Below are 24,449 nucleotides of genomic sequence, written 5' to 3'. Positions count from 1 at the left end.
TGTTCCTCTAGAACCCTGGTGCCACACTAAACAACATAGAGCTACAACAAAGCTACATAAGGTGATTCGAGTGCAACCTAATGCAAACAGTGCAGATGAAAAGCAGTACAGACAGACAACACAAGAAAATACACATAATACAAGATAGCACCAACTAGTAAACCTACTGTTTACTGTAAATATATAGTACTGTGCAAAAATAACTATAAAGACTATAACCGAGTATATGTAAACAAACACTATGCAGTGAAAAAACTGCAGTAGCAGCAGTCGAAAGATGCATTAATAAATAATAAATAAATAAATGGTGGTGGAATGGATTGAGATGAGTAATGAGTGTGTTACCTTCAGGTTGTACATTTTTAGTAACACACAGTTCAGTGAGTTCCAGTTTAGTTCTGTGTGTTGAGGAGCCTGATGGCTTGCGGAAAAAAGCTGTTGCACAGTCTGAATGTGATGGCCCAAATGCTTTGGAACCGCTTTCCTGATGGCAGGAGGGTGAAGAGTGTGAATGAGGGGTGTGTGGGGTCGTCCACAATGCTGTTGACTTTGCGGATGCAGCGTGTGGTGTAAATGACCATGATGTAGTGGAGAGATGATTCATGATCTTCTTAGCTATCCTCACTATCCTCTGTAGGGTCTTGTGATCCGAAACCGGGCAGTTCCCAAACCGGGCAGTGATGCAGCTGCTCAGGATGCTCTCAATGGTCCCTCTGTAGAACATGGTCAGGGTGGGGGGGAGGGAGATGAGTTTTCCTTAGCCTTCTCAAGAAGTAGAGATGCTGCTGGGCCTTCTTGGTGATGGAGCTGGTGTTGAGTGACCAGGTGAGGTTATCCGCCAAATGAACACCAAGGAATTTGGTGCTTTTGACGATCTCCACTGAGGATCCATCGGTGATCAGTGGAGAATGGCCGCTCTGTGCTCTCCTGAAGTTCACAACCATTTATTTGGTTTTGTCAACGTTCAGAGACAGGTTGTTGGCTCCACACCAGGCTGTTAAATGGTGCACCTCCTCTCTGTATGCTGACTCATCGTTCTTGCTGATGAGACCCACCACGGTTGTGTCGTCGGCAAACGTGAGAATGTGTTTGGAGCTGTGCATTGCTACACAGTCGAGTCAGCAGAGTGAACAGCAGTGGGCTGAACACACAGCCCTGAGGGGCCCCAGTGCTCAGTGTGGTGGTGCTGGAGATACGGTCCAGGATCCAGTTGCAGAGCGAAGTGTTCAGGCCCAGTAGGCTCAGCTTCTCAATCAGGTGCTGAGGGATGATTGTGTTGAATGCTGAGCTAAAGTCAATAAACAGCACTTGTACATACGTGTCCTTGTTGTCCAGGTGGGTGAGGGCCAGATGGAGGGTTGTGGTGATAGCATCATCCATGGAGCGGTTTGGAAAATACGCAAACTGCATGGGGTCCAGTGAGGGTGGAAGCTGGGTGTTAATGTGCCTCATGACGAGCCTCTCGAAGCACTTTATCACGATGGGTGTGAGCGCGACAGGACGATAGTCATTAAGGCAGGAGACAGTAGACTTCTTCGACACGGAATCGCTGATCGTTGTTTTGATACATGTAGAAACAACGTTGCTGCTCAGGAAGATGTTGAAGATGTCGGTAAAGACATCCGCTGCACAAATTCCCTGAGCGCTCTGCCAGGGAATGTTGTCTGGTCCAGCAGACTTCTGTGGGTTAACTCTGCATAGAGTTTTCCTCACTTCAGCTGTGGTTAAACAGAGCACCTGGTCACTGGGAGGAGGGGTGGTCTTCCTCACCTTCACATTGTTATAACTTTATTATGAAGTGTCATTTGGATCACAGTATGCAATCTGTCTTACACCTTATGAAACACAATGCGGCCAAGATAAACGCTTAACAGTGTTTGAGGTCTGTAGTGCAGTTTTATTACGACTATTCTGGCTTGGTGCACACAAATGCTCCTTAGATAACCAGCCAATGTCCTGATCTCATCTTTGTTCGAAAAGGCTGATTATCTTGGTCTTTCACAGACTTGCCTCTTGGTTTTGAATGCTTGACAAAGGGGCTAGTATTTTCCCTTTGAACCAACTTATCTCAAATTGCTTAAAACGTAGAGATGTTTTTGTGGAGAAAAAGACAGCTGTTTTGGAGCATGAGATTTTAGGTGTAGGGATCTTTAAATAAAAAGGAGAGTTGATGGTCACTTCATGTTTTCATGGATTTCAGAGCATTAAAATGTTTTACTGGTTTGCACTGCAACAATTGTGATGCCCAGTTTAGAGTGCAGAAAATCTGGATTGCAGGTTCAAGAAAGCCCTGCACTGTCCACCCTGCCAGAGCATCCACTGTTCCCCTTGCAGAGTGCAACACTGTAAGCACAGTGTTAGTACAGGCATTTGTGTTTGCTGCTCTTCATGTTCAAAACAAGCTGGGGAAAACTGTGGAGGAACATAGGAATACCTGGGGAAGTGTGATGCTGTTTTGAGACAATGTGAAGCTGCTTTGAGACAATGTCTGTTGTGAAAAGCGCTATAGAAATAGACTTGACTTGACTTAATGAAGGCTTGGTGTGTGTGTGTATACCAGGAAGCTACTGAGGGCAAATATGAAGCAGAGCATAAAGGGATTTGCAAGTCAGGTAAGAAAGTTTCTCAATCAGCTGGGACTTTCTACTGCATCTTCCAGCATCCTTGCCACCTAAACAGGGGTTGGAGAGCTTTGCTACTAGTACATGTTCAGTACTGTAGAGAATTTGCATTATAATGTATGTTATTATGCATTAATATTGTTATATATCGTTAAAAAATGTTAACATCATGATCAGTTAAATTGATAAACTATAAACAAATACAGCAAAACTTTGATTCTGCTCTATTCTGGATCACTTTTGTTTAAGTATATATAATTCAGTCATTTAACCAATATCAATAACTTTAATGTATTGATTTCATAGAGCATTTGTGTGTCAATTAAGTACTCAAAGTTCATGAAAGTGACACTTGTCATCCAGACTGTACATGGGAATCTGTCATGCAAACCCAAATGAAATCTGCTCAGCCAAATATTTAGGCCTGTGACAATGATTACAGAACTATTTTACTAAATGTTTTGTGTGTGTGTAAAAGGCAGTCAGAGGTTCGATCTACCTAATAAACATACGCAATACTATTATGACAGGAAATGAACAAAGAACACATTTTTATCCATAATTCATAATCATTGTGACAGATCATGAAACAAACACATACACTACAGTGTATACATGAAAATGTAGTCCTAACTCAACTATCTGAATCATACATTTGTGAAATATATGCTGACAATGTAGCCTGTTTGACATTGCAGGTCATTGAAAAGCATGAATGTGGAGGTTTCTGTCAACACACCAGCTGCTCCAGCTGTTTGGTTCTCAGGCGTCCTGTGTGTTCACAGGCTTTTGCTCAAATGGACCATGTATGCCTCCTTCATTTTGGGAGGTGTGTGCACCGCCACCTAAAGGCACACACACAGGTGGTCTGCAACCAGAACCTACAGGTAAATACTATTCAACCGTACTTAATGCATTCCAAGTTCTCAAATTTTGTCCGACAGTAAGAGATACTTCATGTGTTTGTCTCCTGCTTGTCCGAATGCAGCAGAATAATTATTTGCGAAGGAGCTGCTCCATAATGATCACGGATTACAATTTAGCACATCCAGACAGCTATTTTTTTATGACTTGGTAACCTGTCTTGTGATTGCACATGACTAATTGTGTGAATACGTTTAATGTAATAATACATTGATTAGTTCATTCAATTTTATTTATTCCTGTGCATTTGTATTTATTATGTCCAGAACAATGCCAAAACCAGGGTTGGGCAAAGATACATCAAAATATATTTTAAACTAAACTAAAATACTGAATACCTTAACTTTGTATCATACTTTGTATAAGATTGTTTTATTAATTGTATCAATTGTATCATTAACTTTGTATATACTTTGTATACGATTGCATCAAAATAAACACAAAAAATACAGCAGCCACACCATGTATGAATAAAAAAAAAAGGGAATTAACAATTAAAAAAAATTTTTTTTACAAGGGAGCAAGAAGTTTCTTCACAAACCTTCCATCAATTGGTCTATTTGATCTGATCTTTCACCATTACATTGAATCAGTTGATTAAGTAAACAATGTTTGATAGCAACAGCTTTTCTCTGGCCGAGTCATGTGTTACAACCCGCAGTATTTAGCGGGTTGTATTGTATTTGTATGCGGTGTGTGCTTAGAGTTTGCTTAGATCGTGTTATTCTGTTCCAGGGTTTGTGTGATGTCCTGTTACTGACCTACCCACGTTCTGACTGAGTTTGCCTTGTCCCGTTCTCACTGTGATTAGCTCACTGTATTATACATGTAAATATATGTACATGTTTGTTTTGTTCACTGGTAGTAGGGGGGTTTCTGTCCTGGTTTTGGTGAGGGGGTGAGGAGAGTGTTTTGTCTTTCTTTTGGGTTTGTTTGTAGGTGATTTGTGTTTGTTAAAAGAGTGTTTTTGTTTATTATTTTGGCCTTGGTCCACCATGAAGTTCGGTGGTACATTGTACATTTTAAAATATACCTTCCGTTTTAGGACACCCCGGTTTTTGTGTTTCCATTCTCCATCACAGACAGACAACAATATTAGTTTTGTACATGAACTCTTAAGACACATAACAAAATCCTGGAAAGATATGTTTATTAACCCAAGTGTAAACTATATTAGAAGTGTCTTCACAGAAAAATAGGTCATTTGACATGGACACAAACTGCATATTTTAACACACCAAATGACAATGAAGATGATCAAAAATTGTTTTTGTTAAATTGTAATAATAATAACAATAACAACAACGTTCAATATATATTTTTCATTCCATTATCAGTTTCAGCACCCCAAGCAAATCACACACACAATTGGTCCTAGATTACTGTTCTTCTGTTATATTTAGGGAATTAAACAGTTCCCAAAATCAACCATATGGAAAATGTATCATGTCCTAAACAAAAACTTGATGATTATAAAGAGAAAACTCCCAACAGTCTCACAGCATATAACACACAAGACATTATACGAATTTGATATTAGAATTAGACTTTGTGCAAATACACTTCCCGCCCTATAAACAGTATAATGATTATCGTGTTCAACTAATTATTCCCTATAAATAATCTAAATTTAAGTAAGCAGCTACTGACCTTGGCCAAGCACAATCCTGTATAGACAGGCAACAATAGGACAACACAATGTCCCTCATAATTTGGTTGTACAGCGCTAATGTCGCAGTGTTAAAAAATCCCACAGGCTGGACAAGCAGGCCTCTGTCCCCCACACTGTTTACCAGATAATGTAAATAAATAAATGTTGCATGATGTGTTGACTAAAAAAGCTAATAAATGCATATTAAAATGTAAATAAAGTATACATGCCTGCAGTAGAACTAGTAGACACTAATCCATGGATAAAATGTTCAGAGTTTTCTGAGCACTGTGTTCATTGCAGGCCTTAAACTAATTTCTTAAATTAATCTTTGTGAACCAAAGAAAAAAGGCACTTTGGAAACGAAGGCGAATGTGAGGAAAAGCTGAATCACCAGAAAATTCTATGCCAAAATGACTGAAAAGTAGTAGAATTGAAGGCACCAATGAAAATGAGAAGAAGAAGGTAGAGGCCCATCATAATTGCAAAATGGTGTCTGACCAGCCATGATGTCCCTTGAGCACGTCTGAAAAATAAAATCCGTTAAACAATAATAAAAAATATTGATTAACTTGAAAGATTTTTATTCATAGAAATACATCAAATACATACACAGATACAGTAAAAGGAAAAGCCTGTATAGTACTACTACTTTTACAAGTACTACTAATAATAATAATAATAACAAGCAATACTTTATAATAATAAATATAGAGTATGAAATAGAGAAAATATTAAAATATGTTTGTTTGGAAACTAAGCAAATTTACTGTCTTAATCGGAAATTAAACAATTATTTGCATATGCAAATGTTTTAAACTTTATTTACACTACCCTTATTATTTTTATTTGCCAACCTCTTAGCTGTTATTCTGACTATACTTTGGACTGTGTTTTACAACTTAGAATTCTGTGGCATATTTATCATTTAAAATTATACACTCCAACTTTCTGCAATCGCAATGTATAAGAAAATGTCTCACCTGGTTCTGTAACGCTTCTGAGAGTAAACCAGCAGGTACTTTACTCTAAGCACCTCATTGTTGGTGACCACAAAGTATTTCTCTGGCACGTCTCCACTCTCACTGTTCCTTGCCCTCAAACGCTTGCGATCAAGGCTCTCAGAGTCTAAAATATATTTGCAGACCTTACAACCATATACACACACAGTACAGACCAAAAGTTTGGACACACCTTCTCATTCAAAGAGTTTTCTTTATTTTCATGACTATGAAAATTGTAGAGTCACACTGAAGGCATCAAGGGCTATTTGACCAAGAAGGAGAGTGATGGGGTGCTGCGCCAGATGACCTGGCCTCCACAGTCACCGGACCTGAACCCAATCGAGATGGTTTAGGGGTGAGCTGGACCGCAGAGTGAAGGCAAAAGGGCCAACAAGTGCCAAGCATCTCTCGGGGAACTCCTTCAAGACTGTTGGAAGACCATTTCAGGTGACTACCTCTTGAAGCTCATCAAGAGAATGCCAAGAGTGTGCAAAGCAGTAATCAAAGCAAAAGGTGGCTACTTTGAAGAACCTAGAATATTTGTTTTGTTTATAATTTTTGTTATGTATATAATTCCACGTGTTAATTCATAGTTTTGATGCCTTCAGTGTGAATCTACAATTTTCATAGTCATGAAAATAAAGAAAACTCTTTGAATGAGAAGGTGTGTCCAAACTTTTGGTCTGTACTGTGTATATATTATTTTATATATATATATATATATATATATATATATATATATATATATATATATATATATATATATATATATATATATATATATATACACACACACACACACATTCATAAAATGGTTGTGAGAACAAGATCTACCGTAATTTCCGGACTATAAAGCGCACCCATATATAAGCCGCACCCACTGAATTTTACAAATATTTTTATTTTGAACATAAATAAGCCACACCTGTCTATAAGCTGCATGTGTCTACACTAATGTACTTCACACAGGCTTTAACGAAAGACACGTTACACACGGTGTAACTGGTGAAATATGTTGCGCTTCCTTTAGGAGCATAGCGGTATTTTGGAAATAGCCTGCCGCTGGATTTTTCCGGTATTACTGCGTGTGTTTAAGACGAGGAATATGTCCTTATTATTTTCTGATGCTCATTTCTAAGTTTCTTTGACTAACCCTTAACGCTGTTGCCAAGAAAAAAAAAAAAGCACGAGTTTTGGAAACCTGTCTGTGCTTATATGATTTCTGTCGCTAACTGGAGTTAGTGAGCTCTCCCTTCACCCAGACTCAACGCGTTACAACCGCTTGTATCTAAACAGTAGCCGACCAAGAAAGTCATTGTTCACCGTCTTCCTCCTTCCTTTCACAACTATTTCTCTCGGGAGTTTATCTTTTGGCATCGTCGTTCGTTTAAAAATCACCCCGTGAAAGCTTTTCTCCCGATGCCGTGCAGCTCAGAACACAGGTTAAGTGCATTTTTTCGTTTCCATTCGGAAATTTCATTTGTCTTATGTTATGTCGCTCAGTTTTTTGGCCTGAAGTTTGTGAAACCGGGAAAAGCCCAGGAAAAATTCATAAATTAGCCGCTTTGTTGTTTAAGCCGCGGGGTTCAAAGCATAGGAAAAAAGTAGCGGCTTATAGTCCAAAAAATACGGTAGATGTTTATGACAAAGAATTAAGAACTTGGGTTTTTATGGCAAATAACCTTTATAAACAGCTGAACAAGACTTTGCTCTTGAGCTGTGGTACATTACCTTTCTTCTTTACCTGACACTTTACATCTGGATGATCAATGATCTCACACAAGGCAATACAGCTCAATACTGGCCCAAGAACACTGTCACACCATCCGTTTCCATGGGGACTGTACAGAAAAGCCATACTTAGGTCACTGGTCAGATAAGTGCCTTCTCCAAACAGTGATGTCTGAAAGGAAAAAGACTAGACATTAGTCTATTAATTTGCATGATTATTCTAATACATGGTGACTGAGGTGCCTGTATTTAAACGGTTAAATCACTATTTCTTTATTTATTATAGATATACAGTAGGTATGCTATAGATGCGTAGCACATTTTAGATTTTTAGCGATAAATAAAAAAGGTTTAAATAAAATTACACAAATGTAGGCAAAAGTACATACACACAAAGCACATTTAATTACTTTTACCATCTTTATTAAATAGAAGGAAAAATCAAACCACTACTGACCTGCACTGCTGCTATACCTAATTACAAACAAAATTGCATACCTATAAACAATGGCCATCAAAAAGTGTCAGTAAATATGATAGTTGAAAAAAAACATTCTAATCAGCTCATTTGGAGACTGTTCTATTAGTGTATTGTGGAATACTTGGTAGCATTGATACTGTTTTATTACAGTCTTATTTATGGTATTTTCCAACTCATCACTTATTTGCCTCTCCATGCAAAGCCCTTTCAACACCCTTGGGTTTGACAAACTCAAAAACTGAATTTCACATACACTACAGACACTAACCTTATTCAGATGGCAGTGTAGACCATTGTGAATAATAGAATGAAAGTTCTCCAGTCGGCTGCCATGGAATGCATAGATAATATCCCGTCCGGCTCGTGTCTTCTCAAACTTTGAATTCATCTGTTCACTGTATTCCAACTCAAAAAGGAAATCTGGCACAGGAGATGAGAACCCTGTATGTATGTGGGCCAGTTGGCTGAGTCTGGCCCACTTAAATTGTATTTTTCAAAAAACAAAATGAAACAAAAATAATTGAGAACCATTGTATTCAATTAAACATGATTATTTCAAAACGTATATGCCGTATAGCTATTGCAGCTAATATCTACAATCAAGTAACAGTGTTCTTTAGAAGCACCTCTTCTTTCTGGATGGTCTTTATGGTAAAACCTTTGGAGGAGAGCACCCAGTGAACCAGTGCCAGATGATGATCTCCATCTCCTGATTCCAGTCGGACCAGGTCTCTTATGCTTGGCAAGGAGCTCACATCTTTCTGCTGTAAGAGTCATAAGATATTCATTGTCTTGAGTTTCCTTGTGGTGAATCTTTAAGCTAAGTGATTAAAGCTGCATACTTCAACTTGCTTAAAGAAACCAGAATTCACGATGCTTAGTTATAAAACTGTATGCTTAATTACAAAGTACAGAAAATCAATCTCTTACCAATTCTTCAAAATCCTTTATCTCTCCCCTCAGATATCGGGGTGGGAATGGCCTCAGGACAGAGTCGCGCTTGTAATTCTGCACGGCAGCTACGAAAAGACTACAGCGCAAATCTGAAGAAACTGGGTCAAGGTGGAGATGGGAGCGCACCAGCTCTCTGACTGTGGCTGGTGCTAGAGGTGGCTGCATTCCCAACACTGGAAAAAACAAGCAAAAGTATTTGCAACAAAAACCTGTGCAAAAATAGGGAGTTAGCTATAGGACGTTTTGTTTGATTGACACGGTCAGGACTTTGTGTTACATTTTAATTCAGCCTGTAAATTGTGAGATGGCACTATTCTCAGGTTCTATTATCGCTGAAGGAACTTCATTATAAGCAGCTTTTGGTTCAGAGATGGAATATAGACAAGTGACTGCCTTCATTACATACAACAGGAAGCTTCTCTGAAAATAATTGCCTCCATGACTTCAGATATGTTTGGGACAGATTTCTAAAGTCCCCCCCCCACAACAAACATTTCTAAATCTCTCCATTGTAAAAGTGTATTTGTTTTATCAGTTTTCTTTCCCAATCTTTCCAGGGTGTAGTGCAGGTATTCAGTGCTACCCTGTTACCAGTGTTAGTGTTTATGCTCAGCACTTTTGTTAAAACATTAGTCACAAGCTGTCATTTCATGGGAATTTTGTCTTTTTTTTATGAAATCTGTTAATCACAGCACTTGTTTGTCCACAGGTGTGGCCTACTTTTAATGTTGCACAGGTGTAGCACATATGTTAGCACTCTAGGCCAAGGCTTAGTGAAGCTAGCTAGCTAAGCTAACCAACAAAGTGGTGAGTTTCCCACAATCTAAAAAGTTATTTTTATGTGAGCGCTTGTTAGGTTTCGACTCGTGTCACGAAACGACGAGGAAACGAGTTAATCGCTATTGTTTTTATTTGGCGAGTTTGTTTACCAAACTGAACGCAGTTAGTTCAGCCAGAGATTGCTAGCTTAGCATGACTGTAACGAAGCGAACACAGGGGTTAGCTTGCGATATATCAATGCTGGTGTTGGCTGGGAAAAGGTGCACACACCCAAAAAACACCTCCAAGCACTTATTCACATCTACAGTTATCTAATGTTCCTCACCTGAGTTACAGCTCAGACGACAGTCATCAGAGAGTGTGAGTGGGTGTCCCGCTACTCAGTCCTGTGATCACACCATCCAACACCGAGAATCAACACACTGCAGTCTGGGTTTATCACGAGCAGATCCTCAACCCTGGACAGAAAGAACAGAACATAGAAACCGAGACCCAATAACACGCAGTGTGTGTCCCTGTGTCTGTGTGTCTTTATCTGTCTTTCTTTCTCTTTCTCTCTCTCTGTCTTTCTCCCTTTCTTTCTCTCTCTCTCTCTCTCTCTCTCTCTCTCTCTCAGTCTGTCTTTCTCCCTTTCTCTCTGTCTCTTTCTGTCTCTCTCTCTCTTTCTCTCTGTCTTTCTCTCTCTCTGTCTCTCTCTCTCTCTCTCTAACTCTCTTTTTTTCTGTCTTTCTACCTTTCTTACTCTCTGTCTCTTTCTTTCTTTCTGTCTCTCTCTCTCTCTTACTGCTCTTTTCTAATTTTGTACAAATACGATTTAGACCAAATAATGAATTATATTCGTAATAATGATCTGTTTGTGTTCTTCACCCATGTATTTTCAACTATCTATTTACTTATGTATTTACCTTTTACCTATTCTACTCTCTTGAGTAGCTATTAGGGGAAAATGCACTTTATTTGATAAAAGAATGGTGCACACATTATAACATGTCATAATAAAAGTGTTAAAAGTTCAGGTCAGAGTGCTTTAATGGCAGGAATGGTTTAACAGTGTTGCTTTAGCTGAATATAAAGTGACGTAAATGGAAAATGAAAACACAAAGAAACAGAATGAAAGTAATGAGTAAAATAAACACCATAAATACACATAAATCATATTAACACATTTGCTAATAAATATGCACATTCGCGATGACATGCAGGTATTATTAGGTTTATATCAGGTTACATAAGATTACAGATTATGTGTTTCTTATATGATGAAGTGTGAATATGAACATGTGCCCTGCCTTTATGTTTCCCCTAAATCACAGCTGAGTTTGTGCTCAGTGCTCAAAGAAAAGAAGTTATATTTTTGTCTGATGTGGTTATAATGCAGACAGATCTGAGTGAAATGTGTCTCTGTTACTAGCTCCTGCAGGTCTCAGTGTTTGCCTAGGCCATGATCACTGAGTCGTAGCATGTCTTCCTTTTTCGATTTCTAGTTGTGATGTGTGTGTACATGCACATACCGAGTGTGTAACTGAGCTTAGGTGTGTGTCCTTAATGTGTGTCTGATTGTGTGTCTAGCAGAGGTGGAAAGTAGTGAGGTACAAATACTTTGTTACTGTACTTAAATAAAATAATTTTACGATATCAGTACTTTACTTCACTATTTAGACAACTTCTCAGACAACTTTTTACTTTGTCATTAAATTTTTTACACAAATATCTGTACTTTCTACTTCTACTAGTTCTACTTCTACTCTCATTGTGTGCCGTTTTTAGCCCATCAACCTTTTTCTTGTCAAACTACCACTGGTGTATCATTTCCTGGCAACATAGATGTAGGCTAGCCTATAAGGATAACAATGAGCAAGGCAAAAGGCAACAAGAATTATGGGGTTAACGTGGATGAGACAGAGGGAGTCAGCGATGTAAACATGACTGAGAACAGAGACATTCCTGATCACCTGATCATCATCATCATCTGCTTGTGTTCTATATGGTGGTTGTTCAGCATGGATACATTCATTAGATAACAAAATTTTACATTCTTTTGTGTTTTATTAATATGATGTGAAGTGCAGTTACAAGCGTGATACTGACACTGTGTATTCAAGTGTGTGTGTCTAGGTCTCTCTCTCTCTCTCTCTCTCTCTCTCTCTCTCTCTCTCGCTCTCACATACTGTATTCAGGCTAAAGTTTGTTTACGCTCAGTCTGACTGGGTATGTTTGAGTAACTGATACCTCTTTTATTGATACCTGATACAGATACCTCCAATATTACAATGCTTTATTTGAGATGCATGCAAAATCCATGCTTTAATAATAATTAAAAAAAAAAATGCTAATAAGTTATAGGTTGTAACATGATTGTTTTATTATATGATTTACACTTAAAAACCCCTTTCCATTTAATATCAGGTCAAAATATTTTATCTGCCATGTATTTTTATGAGCTTTCATGTGCTTTCGGTTGAAATGTTGCATTCTCTTTGTGTTGCTATGGGACCATCTTTTCTTGCTTTCACTGCAACACTACATTGACTCCTGCTTTATTGACAACTTACCACCATGCCATGTCATTTTTACAGTTGTTTGGCTGAACAATTGTATGACCAGGTATCATTAAAGAATACTCACTTCAAACTAAATTACTAGATCTCTTTCTTGTGTGCAATAAAAAATCTATATACAGTGGAACCCGGTTATCTCGCCCTCGGTTACCTCGACAACCCTATTAAGTCGACGTTTTTGAAGTGGAACCGCCAAATTCTCGCTTTTTTTAAGCATTTTGTATCGGTTATGTCGACTTTTTTTATGTCGCCGAACCCTAATATCTCGAGCACAAGGGGGAAAAAAATTTGCCATTTAACGTCGGTTATCTCGGTGCAGCCGCAGAAGAACTCGCGGAAGTGGCGGAAAAATCAAGTCTTACAGCTGCTACAGGTGTTGTATTGTATACTGGTGAATCTCTGCTGTTAGTTAGTGCACATATGCCTTTTGTTGTTAAATGTTATGCGATGAACGGGAGGGGAAAGCCGCGATTGGCGGCGCGGAACGTGGGATGACCATCCAAAATCATAGAATGAACACCGGCAGGATCGCCGCCGGTGCGCTTTGGAAAGAAAAGCGCAGCTGTTGAGAGAGTGCCGGTGGGAAGGCACGTACCGGGATATGCATGCACGATAACAACGACCGCCGTGAACCAAAATATACTAACAATAACAGACAGTGAGAGTGTGGAAGTTTAAATAGGAGCTGGTGATGATGATAAACGAGCACCATATGTGCGCGATTGAAGCCGAGAGCTTCAGAGAAAGCGTCAGAGAAAAGCACCTGACACGCTGAAGGGGGCGCAGAAGGGGGCGTGGCAGGTGGATTCCTGACAGATAAACATGTACTGTATGTATTTTTATAGCATGCCTTCATCAAACAAATCACGGCAACGCTGTTGTGTAAAAAAAAAAACCTTCAAAAACACATGCATGCACATTCTCATTTATTAACGCACATCATGTACATAAAGAAATTTCAAGCACGTTAATATATTGCCGCCATTTTGATTTTCGTTTATCTCGATCATCGGTTACCTCTATGCTTTTTGGCGACCCCCTAGGACATCGACATAACCGGGTTCCACTGTAATCTATATATATTAATACATTTTTAGAAAAGAATCAGCATGTGTGTGGCAGTCTACATTATCCTCTAGAGATCTACATTATCGTTATTGTTGTTTTTATGAACACACAATATGATCAAAAGTATTTCGATAGATTAGAATTTCAGCTTTATTTTCCTGATACAGTATGCATATCTAGTTGCCTTAAACAGCTTGGAACATGCAATATTTAATTTGAGCCCACCGATATGTAAAGTGATCAAATGAACATGTTTCCTGTTGCCTGGATTTCCCAGCCGTTTCCTTTTTATTTATTGTTTAAACATTTAATACTCTGCATGTGCTGTTAAAAAGGATGAAACAACAGGAGGACCAGTGAGCTATAGAAGGATAGCAAGCCATTTTAAAGATACAAACTAAAGAAACTCAATCAGAGCCCTTGAACAAGCACAGGAGTGAGAAAATTCATAGAACAAACAGCACTTAAAGAAAGCTGTGGTAAAAGTCTGATAAAACATCACAAAAAAGAATGCACATTTTTGGTGGGTCATTTAAGGGATTTGCTACCATTTAATAAGTTGGATATAAGAATATTTCAATGGTGAAATATTATTTCATTTATTCTGTATTTTTATCTGTTTCATGCAGTTTTATGCAGTATTTAGTCTGCTCCTGTTCTACATTTACACTTGATCTCTTGGTAAGGTCATATCTTCATCTGGGTTTTCATAGTATTGCTATGCAGATGGCACTTACCAAATTCTATCATTCCCCCAGACAGACACTCTTGTTTTTGTTTGGATCTCAGTATGTCTGTCAGAAATCTCATTGTGCATCAACTGGAGCATAATCTTAGTAAAAACCCAAACTGCATCCTAAAATAGCATCCAAAGACCTACCTCTTTACGCCGTTATTAATGAACACTTCTTAAAAAAAAAAAACACCTGTTTGAAATTGTTCTTTCCCGACAGAGTTTTAGACTGATGGTATTCTAAGTCTATGTGCTAATGATCCAGCATTAGAACCGGCAATATATGTAAATATAAATCGATTCAAATGTACTGTATCATCTATTTATATTTTTATATTTCTGTAAAGCTGTTTTGCAATAATGTGTTGTTAAAAGCACTATACAAATGAAATATAATTGAATAACAATAAACATAAACAGGTATGTTCAGCCAGACCCAGTTTTGTCATATATCATGTTTTTATATATATATATATATATATATATATATATATATATATATATATATATATATATATGCTATTACATTTTGTCATATAATATAATATCATATAATTTTATGTTGTTATGTTATGTTATGCTATGTTATGCTATGTTATGCTATGCATGCTGTCATATCACGTCATGTCATGTCATGTCATGTCATGTCATGTCATGTTATGTTATGTTATGTTATGTTATGTTTTACATTTGCTTCAGCACCAAGGAGAGCGACTAGTAAGCATCGTAGGCGTTGAACGACGAAAGACACGGTACCGGAATGAAATATCGCGATTACTGAGCAGCTCTGTTCGTTGGTTGAATCTCTACAGCATCATCATCAGCATCATCATCCGCCTCATCACCGTCCCCACATCTGAGTCCAGGAGAAACGGAGGCTTGGCGACACACGGCGTGTAGGAGGCTCGTGACGTGATTGTTTCAAATCCATAATCATTGAAATGAGACGAGACATTTAACGAACAGAGTCTCCGCTGTGAAAGTAAAGTCACCTTGAATGGAAAGTTGCTTATCGGAGTGGACGGATCAGCCTTCTTGGTTAGTCTGAGGACCGAGGTGAGGTGAGGTGATGTTTCTTATCTGATATTTTGCGCAACGTTGACAGATCCGAAATACAGATGAGATGTGTGAGGTATATACAGGATAAAAAAATCGGGGATGATGTGCAACCAGTGATGTATGAATAGAGCTAGCTGCTGGAGCATGGTATCTTCTCCTGAAGGGCGATCTCCCCGACCTCCACACCTCTCTCATCGTACCAGAGAATCGCCCAGACTGGGCATTTTAGCCAAATTTTACTGATAGTGTTTATACACTTGGCAGAAGTGCTTTTGGCCTACAGAACCGATGGCCAGGGAGAAGATCAGACTTGCTTTAATGAATTCAATTTTTTATTTTCATCATTCGCGCCAGAACCAGGGCGGGATGTCCTTTATTACTATAACATGCTGATACTACTTGAAAATGGGCGAAATATATATAGTGAAGTGTGTATTTCCTCGTTTTAGGGAGGTGGGATTTTTTTTCTGCTTCCCATTATTTCTTTATCTGGTCGGCAGATGCCAACCCTGTCCCCGGGACAGAAATAGGTTCTACATTATCATCAACATGAAGCTTAATCTTTTTTGTTGTTGTTGTTGTTGTTGTTGTTGTTTTTCAAAACGCATAATGATGTAAATGGAGATGTAATTGTTACAATAATACAGGGTGATTGTAATCTGTCACGAATGCTTCACTCCTAAATCTTCTAGGAGGCCTTTTGAATATGTTTAATCCCACCACCAGGGGGCGCGTCACCGCTGGGCTGTGCGAGCGCCTCCAGTGGAAATGGTTGTAGGCTGCGTCCGAAAACGCACAGACCCTCCAGTGAAGTGCACTAAACAGTGTGTGAAAGTAGTAGTCCACCACCTGCTTACTAGTTTAGTCATAAAGAGTTGAGACGTAGCCATAGCCGGTGGTGGTGGTGGTGGTGGTGGCAGTTTTTCAAAGAATCCACTAGACAAAATGATCTCATGACCATGTTTCAAAATTTATAACAAGTGTGTGTTCTCATGAAGAACTGTTTATTTAGGTTACAGAATATTGACACCTAACATCAGGGATCTAAAAAAAGAATCTTCATGGCAGGTAAGAGTTTCTTTATTTATTTAAATTAGAAAAAATAGGAATTTTTTATAAGCACAACAGGTCTTACAACTGTCTTTTTAAAATATTGTGAAACCACCATTATTTTTAGTGTAAGAATAAAAAGTTGTGATACAATGGCTGACTCATAATATACCCTTTACACCCCCAGAAAACAATTTCCCACCTCTTCCCCGTTTCATTCCCCTGAAGCCATGCTTTTATCAAGACTTCAACGAGATCCCAGATCAAAGCCGCACCATGTGCAAGCGCTTGTACCATCTCTGGATTTGTAAGTACATTGAAATCTATTTACATTTATGGTTCTATCACAGTTACCATTCATGTATTTTTATGTAACTCTGAGTGAGGTGTGTACTGTATAACCTAACAATTCTGGCTGTGTTTGCACTCCAAACACTGCAGAAGTGAAAGCACTGTTTTGTAGATTGGAAGTAGAAAGACACTGAACTTTAAAGTCTGTTGCATTGTATTTCCTTGTTTCCTAATTATTTACCAAACAATATGCAACACTTTACCACTTATACCTGTACAAAGAAGACTGTCAAAGATCTGTTCCAAGAACATTAGAAATACAAGCACTGTCTTTAAACTACAGACTAATCATTTAGCTTATATTGGATGTTTAAATGTAGCTGATTGTTGTGTGTCACACGTATTATAATGCAATATAATTACATTATAAAACATAGTAGTTATTTAATATGATTAATAATTTAAGGGGTTACATAAGGAATAAAACACAACAGTGTGTGCTGTTATAGAAAAACAATTAACAGTGGGGTGGTGATCAATGCTATTGTGCCAATGTTAATGTCAAACACTTCATTGGTTGGTAGAACAATGCAACATTTATTGTTGTGGAACCTCCACAACGTGTTAGTTCCTGTTGTAACATCTAGGATAAGTCATTTTCTCACCCGTTTCTCTTTTTCTTTCCCTTTAATCTAATAAAACAAACAAAAAAAACTCTGACATGAAATCGCAAAGTCCCAAGATGAAAATGTCAGAAAACATACCCCTGACTATTGCAAAGCATTGACAGTTGAGATTCTTATAAAAATGTTCACCATATTACCATATAATATCATATCCAACACATTTTCTATAATTTTTCCCCTTTTTTTAAGCATTTAGGCCTGTTAACGTTGTTAATATAGACATAGCAGTATACTAAAATGAGTGCATTAATATAAAACCTGTAATTTGCTCCATAACTACTGCTGAAGCTGCTACTGTAAACAATGTAACTTCTCCTGACCAATCAAAATTGAGCATTTATCAATACAGTTCTATATTATATATTAGGAGATTATCTCCATTTTTTTCATGTGTAGTCATCAAATTAATTACATTTCTGTCTTTTTATGTAAACTAGTACACAAGTTTTGTTATTTAAATTCTTTTATTCTTTCACTAAGTAAACAGTGCTACATTGGCAGTGAATCTGATTGGCTGTCTGGCATGGATGTGCGGTGGCGGCGGAGCCACTAACTTTGGAATGGCTATATTGTGGCTTATTCTGTTCACCCCTTGCTCTTATGTGTGCTGGTTCCGGCCCATCTACAAAGCTTTTAAGTGAGTTCAGAAGAACAAGAATCTGAGTCTTACTAGTATGCCTGTTGTATTTTGCACTTTATTAACACGTTTTTAGTTTCAGACCGCCTTTACACGTTCGAGTGGGTTGTTCCATGTGTCTTTAGTATCAGGAATATATCCCAGTGCAGAATATACACGTAATTGAAAGTGTAAATGCACCCAAGCCACATTTTGTGCAGATATACATTTGATCACAAACCACTTCAGGAGATCTAAGATGCATTTTAGCTGTGTTGCACATGTGTAAATGCTTATGCCTTTAATGTCACACTTTTTGGAAGCAGCAACCATCTTATTCATAAAACAACTTCAAAGAAAGAAGAAAACTAGAATTCTGTGTTTGGATATAATGACAGGATTTCCATATTATCATGGAGAATGACAGATGTATCAGATTTAATCTATACAATGCATTTGACTACAAGTTGCAGTATATGTGGTTAACATTTATTCAGTCGCATGACACCTGAAATAGTTATAAATAGAGTTGCTGAGAAAACAGTTATGACATATATTTGGCATTTGGCTGTTTCCTGTCAATATTTCTGAAAAAAAAAAAAAAAAAAAAGATTAAGCTGTGCTTGGTTCCTTAGCAAATGTTTAGACTTAGTACCTAATATGTATTGTGTATTGTGTTGAAACTAGACCAGTTGTTATTAACGTATGGTTATAACCTCTTTTTTTCAGGACTGACAGCTCTTTCAACTTCATGGCATTTTTCTTCGTATTCATGGCTCAGGTTGTGATCAGTATTATCCAAGCAGTGGGCATCCCGGGCTGGGGAGTCTGGTAAGGGCTTTGGATATGGAGTTTGCAGAAAAGTTACATTTTTTTTTGTTTTGTATTAGTTTTAGATATTTGTTGTTGTTTGATGTAGCAAGCAAATGTTTCCAATGTTGTTCATGTATCTTTTCATTACAGTGGGTGGCTGGCCACCATCACATTCTTCAGCACTAATATCGGCTCTGCTGTGGTCATGCTGATTCCCACTATTATGTTCACAGCTGTTGCTGTGTTGTCTTTCATTGCCCTCACCAAGGTACATCATTTTCTTTCTGATATTGCAAACAATTGCTTTTTCCATCACTTTCTTATTTGTAATACTCACACTTAGTGATACATGGTTTGGGCAAATGATGAGATGATTGTGAGTGTAACTTAGCTTTTGGGCACATAATCATCAACTGCTGATTATACTGCATTATTCATAAGGTTCTTTGTGTAAAAGCCAAATGAGTCAATGTATTTGTAATGATGTTTATTACAAGATGGTATCAAATGAAACAATATCATTTACTGAATAGGAACTGCAAGATAACTTAAAAAATTACTGCTTTCATACCTTTTTGTTTGCAGGTCCATAACCTCTACCGTGGTAGTGGAGGTAGTATGAGCAAGGCCCAGGAGGAATGGACAACAGGTGCTTGGAAAAACCCCCACGTACAACAAGCAGCCCAACAGGCAGCTATGGGGGCAGCCCAGGGGGCAATGGAGGGCCAACAGTACTCAGCCCCGCCCACTTACAACTATAACGACCCCATGTAATATGCATCAAGTAGGAAACTGTTAGGAGTGTAAGGCCTGTTTTATACTTGACATGTGACTATGCTTGTGTGTTCAGCTACAGTGTAAGTGAACAAACAACATCCACATCATGTAAAGTGGCTTGTCAGTGCCACAAATATCCATGTCCATCAGGTTTTCATGTTATAATGCAAAACAGACATTTCCCATGTAGAAGGGGAATTGATTTGTTTTAATGCACAAAAACTGTCTAGAATATTACCCAAGTGTGTCATTTGACAAACATCTCTAGTTTGTTTAGTCTATGGCAGACATTATACCAAATTGCACTATACTGCCTACACTATTTAGTTTGGGCACTGAACACTCACCTGCATCAACTAATACTGTACCACATGCACACAAACATGCACCTCAACAAACAAAGTGCAGGATATAGGTGGATGCTATCTTCCATACACATGTGCATAGTTAAAAGCAAGTATAAACCTGGCCTTACAGGGGTTTTAGAAAGGTGGTTAACAAAAAGAATCAGAGCAAATAACTGACCAATTAAATTTTTAACTATACAATGAGGCATTTAAAAATTGCCTCAGTTGTCTATATGGTAGTGTGTAGTATTGTTTTTGTTGTTCAAGATTAGAGTTTCTCACCTCTTACTCCAGAGGCCTGCGGCGCTGCAGATAAAATTTCCTTCCTCTTAACACACCTGATTCAGCTCAGAAGTTAATCATCATACATGCAGGTTAAGTGTTTAATAGCAGGAAAAGCTTGTGAGAGGGTCAATGGGCTTCCTGGACATGAATTGAGATGCTACTTTAAAACCAACCAGTAATAAATTACATCTTTGTGGTATCAAGGCACTTCGAATGGCTGTATTTTATCCCCCTGCCAAAAGTACAACTTAAGTAAGGAAACATTCCATTGTGTTTAAGTAGTGTTGGAGCCCTTGATGACCTGTCTTTATCTTTGTATTTCTATATGGTTATTTGACATTAAATCAGCTAAAGGCTAACACTAGGAGTAATAATTGTAAACCAGTTACAATGATTTGTGTGAAATACCTTTTAAATAACACAGTTTCTCCGTATTTATAGAGCATCATCATTTGCCTTTCACTAAGTCTTAACAATTTGTCTTGGTTTTGAATTACCTCACTCTAGTTTGTCTGCTAGGACACAAATAGCCATACACTTATATGACTACTTTTGATTAATTGATTGAATGATTGATTGATTTTGTAATTGTTTAGGGTATGGTTTAATTGTATTTTTATTTGATTGAATTCTACAGTTGGGCTGTATTAATATTTGTACCTCAAATAGGATTAAAATAGTTTCCTTTGACTGGTAACTTTTGCAATATTTAGAAACATGCAGTCTTAGAAGAACTGAAGTGTATACTAAAACCTTTACATAAGCTGGACTTCAGTGCCTACTTAAACAATCACTAACCCATGAAATACTGATTTTAATCTTTTCTGGCCTAATCTGATTTAATGTTGCCATCATTGAAATATTGTTCTAATTCAGCTTTATTATGTAATAATTAATTCCAAATTTGGGAGCGAATCTTTCTGTCCTTTTATGTAAAGTCATAAAGTCTTATTAACTTTTCGTTTTTGAGATATTTATCAAAGAAACGCTGGAGATAAGTACTTGCAGCTAAAGCACACTAGTTTCTGTTTCAATTACATGAAAATTATTACCCGTATGAATCCATTAGCAACTTTTACCATTTTGTTACATCCTAATACAAATATGGATTTTACATAATGATTTATTTTGTGTAAATATTTGCTGTGACTCAGTGACTCGTACATGTGAAAAATTCTCATATTATATGGTTTTTGAGTATATGTAAATCCTTGAATCCTTGTAAAGTGATTAGGCTGTTGTATTTCAATACATGTCATTTGTGTAATTAATACAGGACAGACTATTGTTACACGTTTAACACTTGACTTTCTCAATAGTCTGAATGAGTTAGTGGTATGTGGTTAGATTTTAAGCTACAGAAATAAACAGACCTTATATACTCTTAAGTATGCTTAAATTAAAAACCGATATATGAAAATGAATAAGTAAGTAGATTACACTATACATGTACAGTTTATGAAATATGTAATCAAAATATCTCAAACAATGCTTGTAAAAAAGCATCTCATCCCAAGAACTGTGAAATAGTCCATGCGCTTATGTATCATGTGTACATTAGTGTGTACGTTTGCAGTTCTTTAATTTCACTTTTGTTTTTAAATATTATTGTTTAGCAAGTGTGAGAGGGTATGATGTTCAGTGTATCATAGCCTTTTCACCAACAGGGTCTATCATGTTTAGGGCTTTAGGCATAGAGTTCGTAGAAGTTGCCAGTTTTCTTGAGTGCTCATGAAACTAGTGCTGGATCAGCATGAAACATAAACTTCCCAGGATGAATTTCATTCTTAACTTTCTACTGCACTAAAACTGCTGACTTTCCATTAAAGTTTCCATTTGGTATTTTAGTTTTCCTAGAGTTTAACTAGATATATCTAAAAGTGTACAAAGTAATATGATAAAATTATATTAAAAATCACGTTTTATGTCAGATGCACCAGCAGCAGCGAAGCCGGGTATCTATTGCCAACACCTACTGCAATCTAAATGCATATGTAGTAATAAAAGTAGATAAAACCTTGTTTATGGTGTAAGTGAATGAGTGGCAATTGGTTAATTGAACTAAAAAGGTAGTTGTCTATGTATAGTGTGTCATGTGGTGCTTGGTAAATCTGTGAATCTTATCAAACCTAGTGCCATGTGTAGATAGATGTTATTTGTGTGTTGATGTTGATGTTGATGTTACTGCTGTCCACCCCAACATGGAATGTATTGTTGACTTCAGGGAAAGAGCTACATATAAAGTCCACATTAACGTTTTTTTTTTTCTATTTTTCTTTCTTTCCTTTGGTTTTTTGTGCTTTACGTTGGTATAATAAACATTCCTTTCTGATATAAATGATCGATTAGTAATGAATTAATGAAAAATTATCAAAAGGAGCAAAATGAAGCATATTTTTAAAGGTGGGTGGAAATGAAAAGAAAAATTTTATTAGTTTTAGTATATGTTGTGTCTTCATAATGGCTAGCATTTTGTGTCAGACAGAATTATCATTTCGCAGTCATACTATCACACGTTTTTCCAGCAGAGGGCAGAAAGACCTTTAGTATAAAAATAATACATTTACACAATTTGTTCCTAGATTTTTTCCACTGAAGGTTCTATCTGTGCTTGATAAGTGTGAAGGACCACACACAATCAAAAATGCACTCCTAAATTACTTTTTGATCTAAAAATTATATGTACATGCTGTGATGTGCCTTCCTCTATCATCTCTATAGTCATCAAGGTATAATACCAATTTTCTTCACACTGAAAAATATTAATTTAAAGCAGGAGGCAATATCATCTTAGAACACTCATTCATTTCCTCTTTTCCACACAAAGGGTGAGTTCAGAAAATTGTGTGTGACTGCTAGGAGCCTTTGACTTTCAGAACAGTATCATTATGTCTAACTTCTATAATTCTGAACACAGTTTTCTTCAGTCCTAATGAGCTGGGATATGCAAAAAAATGGCCTAAGCATTTAGAATTCAGCTTTCATAAGAATGGAGTCTTTCACAAATGAAATCAGTTTTATTAGAGCATATGAAACATAACTTTAAAAAAACACTAATGTACTGTGTTCTCCAATGTTTTTCGAAAAGTAAGAGACAGTGGCACAGTTCATTTGTCATCCTGTCATTACCCATGAGTGGAAATAGCATTTATAGACATGAACAACTTCCCATGGCATCATATCTTGAACATAAACTCTAGTACTTTCGGTACAGATATTGATATCTATTTATTTCGATGTATCCTGCTGTTATTAAATGGCTCGATTAATTTCACAAAGTATGGAGTCCATTGAGTAATGCATGCCTGGGGTATGTACTAAAAATAACTCAGTACAGGAGATTGTATTTTATAGACTTGCCAAGACCTTCTGTCAGTCATTTCATTCATAAGTGTATGCTTCATAATCTTTTGAGGAGGGACCACATCCTATATAATTACAGCAGCACTGGGAACTGGAGCAGGAGTTGTTTCCTGTTTCCATGTTATTCATTAATATATTTAATAGAATAATCTACCCAGCTACTACTGCTGCAACAGTGCATTCATCTCATGCACTGCAATACTGAATTGAATTAATTTTCTTGTACAGCTGAGGTGGCAAGCTCTTTAAAAGATTGAAGCGGATAGATGTGTGTTGTGTGTCTGAAGAGTTGAGGAAATGATATACGCTGAGTTGAAAAAAAAAAAGAAATATAATTTGTGTATGGGAGTGACTATATAAAAGATAATACCTTTATGAGAGAAACAGCATGTGTGGAAAAGAGAGAAACTAAATGTTTAGGGCTGCGTAAGAGAGAACATGAGGGAGCAGAGAGAGAGAGAGAGAGAGAGAGAGAGAGAGAGAGAGAGGAGAAGGAAAAGGTAGGGGGGATCGAAGCAATGAACTAAAGCCTGCTTCAAACTGTTTGAGCTCAAGCTGATGGAAATGAGAGGTGCAGTACACAAGGCAGATGCAGCAGAGCAGCACGCAACCTTATAGCAGTCTCTAATGGACACTTCCAAACACCCATGCTTTGAT

The 24,449-nt window shown here is 37.4% G+C and overlaps 3 protein-coding genes across 4 annotated transcripts; 2 read left to right on the top strand and 1 right to left on the bottom strand.

Moving 5' to 3' along the window:
• Positions 1-1,267: 1,267 nt before the first annotated feature.
• Positions 1,268-4,594, top strand: si:ch73-330k17.3 (IGFBP domain-containing protein). Its single transcript, XM_046859766.1, is given in 7 exon segments — positions 1,268-1,335; positions 2,278-2,449; positions 2,537-2,612; positions 2,949-2,996; positions 2,999-3,037; positions 3,312-3,508; positions 4,281-4,594. Coding segments are annotated over 7 exon segments (645 nt in total). The 3' UTR covers positions 4,326-4,594.
• Positions 4,595-4,678: 84 nt separating this feature from the next.
• Positions 4,679-10,753, bottom strand: parp16 (poly (ADP-ribose) polymerase family, member 16). Its single transcript, XM_046859493.1, has 7 exons — positions 10,472-10,753; positions 9,343-9,539; positions 9,039-9,176; positions 8,681-8,890; positions 7,932-8,103; positions 6,180-6,324; positions 4,679-5,722 (listed from the first exon to the last, which is right to left on the bottom strand). The coding sequence occupies exons 2-7, from the start codon at positions 9,529-9,531 to the stop codon at positions 5,587-5,589; spliced, it is 990 nt and encodes a 329-aa protein (XP_046715449.1). The 5' UTR covers positions 9,532-9,539; positions 10,472-10,753; the 3' UTR covers positions 4,679-5,586.
• Positions 10,754-15,247: 4,494 nt separating this feature from the next.
• Positions 15,248-20,633, top strand: scamp5a (secretory carrier membrane protein 5a). 2 transcript variants are annotated; one of them, XM_046859496.1, is made up of 7 exons: positions 15,248-15,561; positions 16,577-16,632; positions 16,802-16,921; positions 18,072-18,228; positions 18,937-19,038; positions 19,171-19,288; positions 19,606-20,633. In XM_046859496.1, exons 2-7 carry the CDS (start codon positions 16,626-16,628, stop codon positions 19,792-19,794), a joined length of 693 nt encoding a protein of 230 aa, XP_046715452.1. In that variant the 5' UTR covers positions 15,248-15,561; positions 16,577-16,625; the 3' UTR covers positions 19,795-20,633. The 2 variants fall into 2 exon arrangements, with proteins under 2 accessions (XP_046715452.1, XP_046715450.1); XM_046859494.1 differs by having other exon boundaries at positions 15,250-15,566.
• The last annotated feature ends 3,816 nt before the right edge of the window (positions 20,634-24,449 follow it).

This window comes from Silurus meridionalis, chromosome 10 (genome assembly GCF_014805685.1).
Source record: "Silurus meridionalis isolate SWU-2019-XX chromosome 10, ASM1480568v1, whole genome shotgun sequence".
Lineage (NCBI taxonomy): Eukaryota > Metazoa > Chordata > Actinopteri > Siluriformes > Siluridae > Silurus > Silurus meridionalis.
The sequence above is the reverse complement of the archived record's forward strand: the minus strand, read 5'-3'. Positions and strand labels throughout refer to the sequence as shown.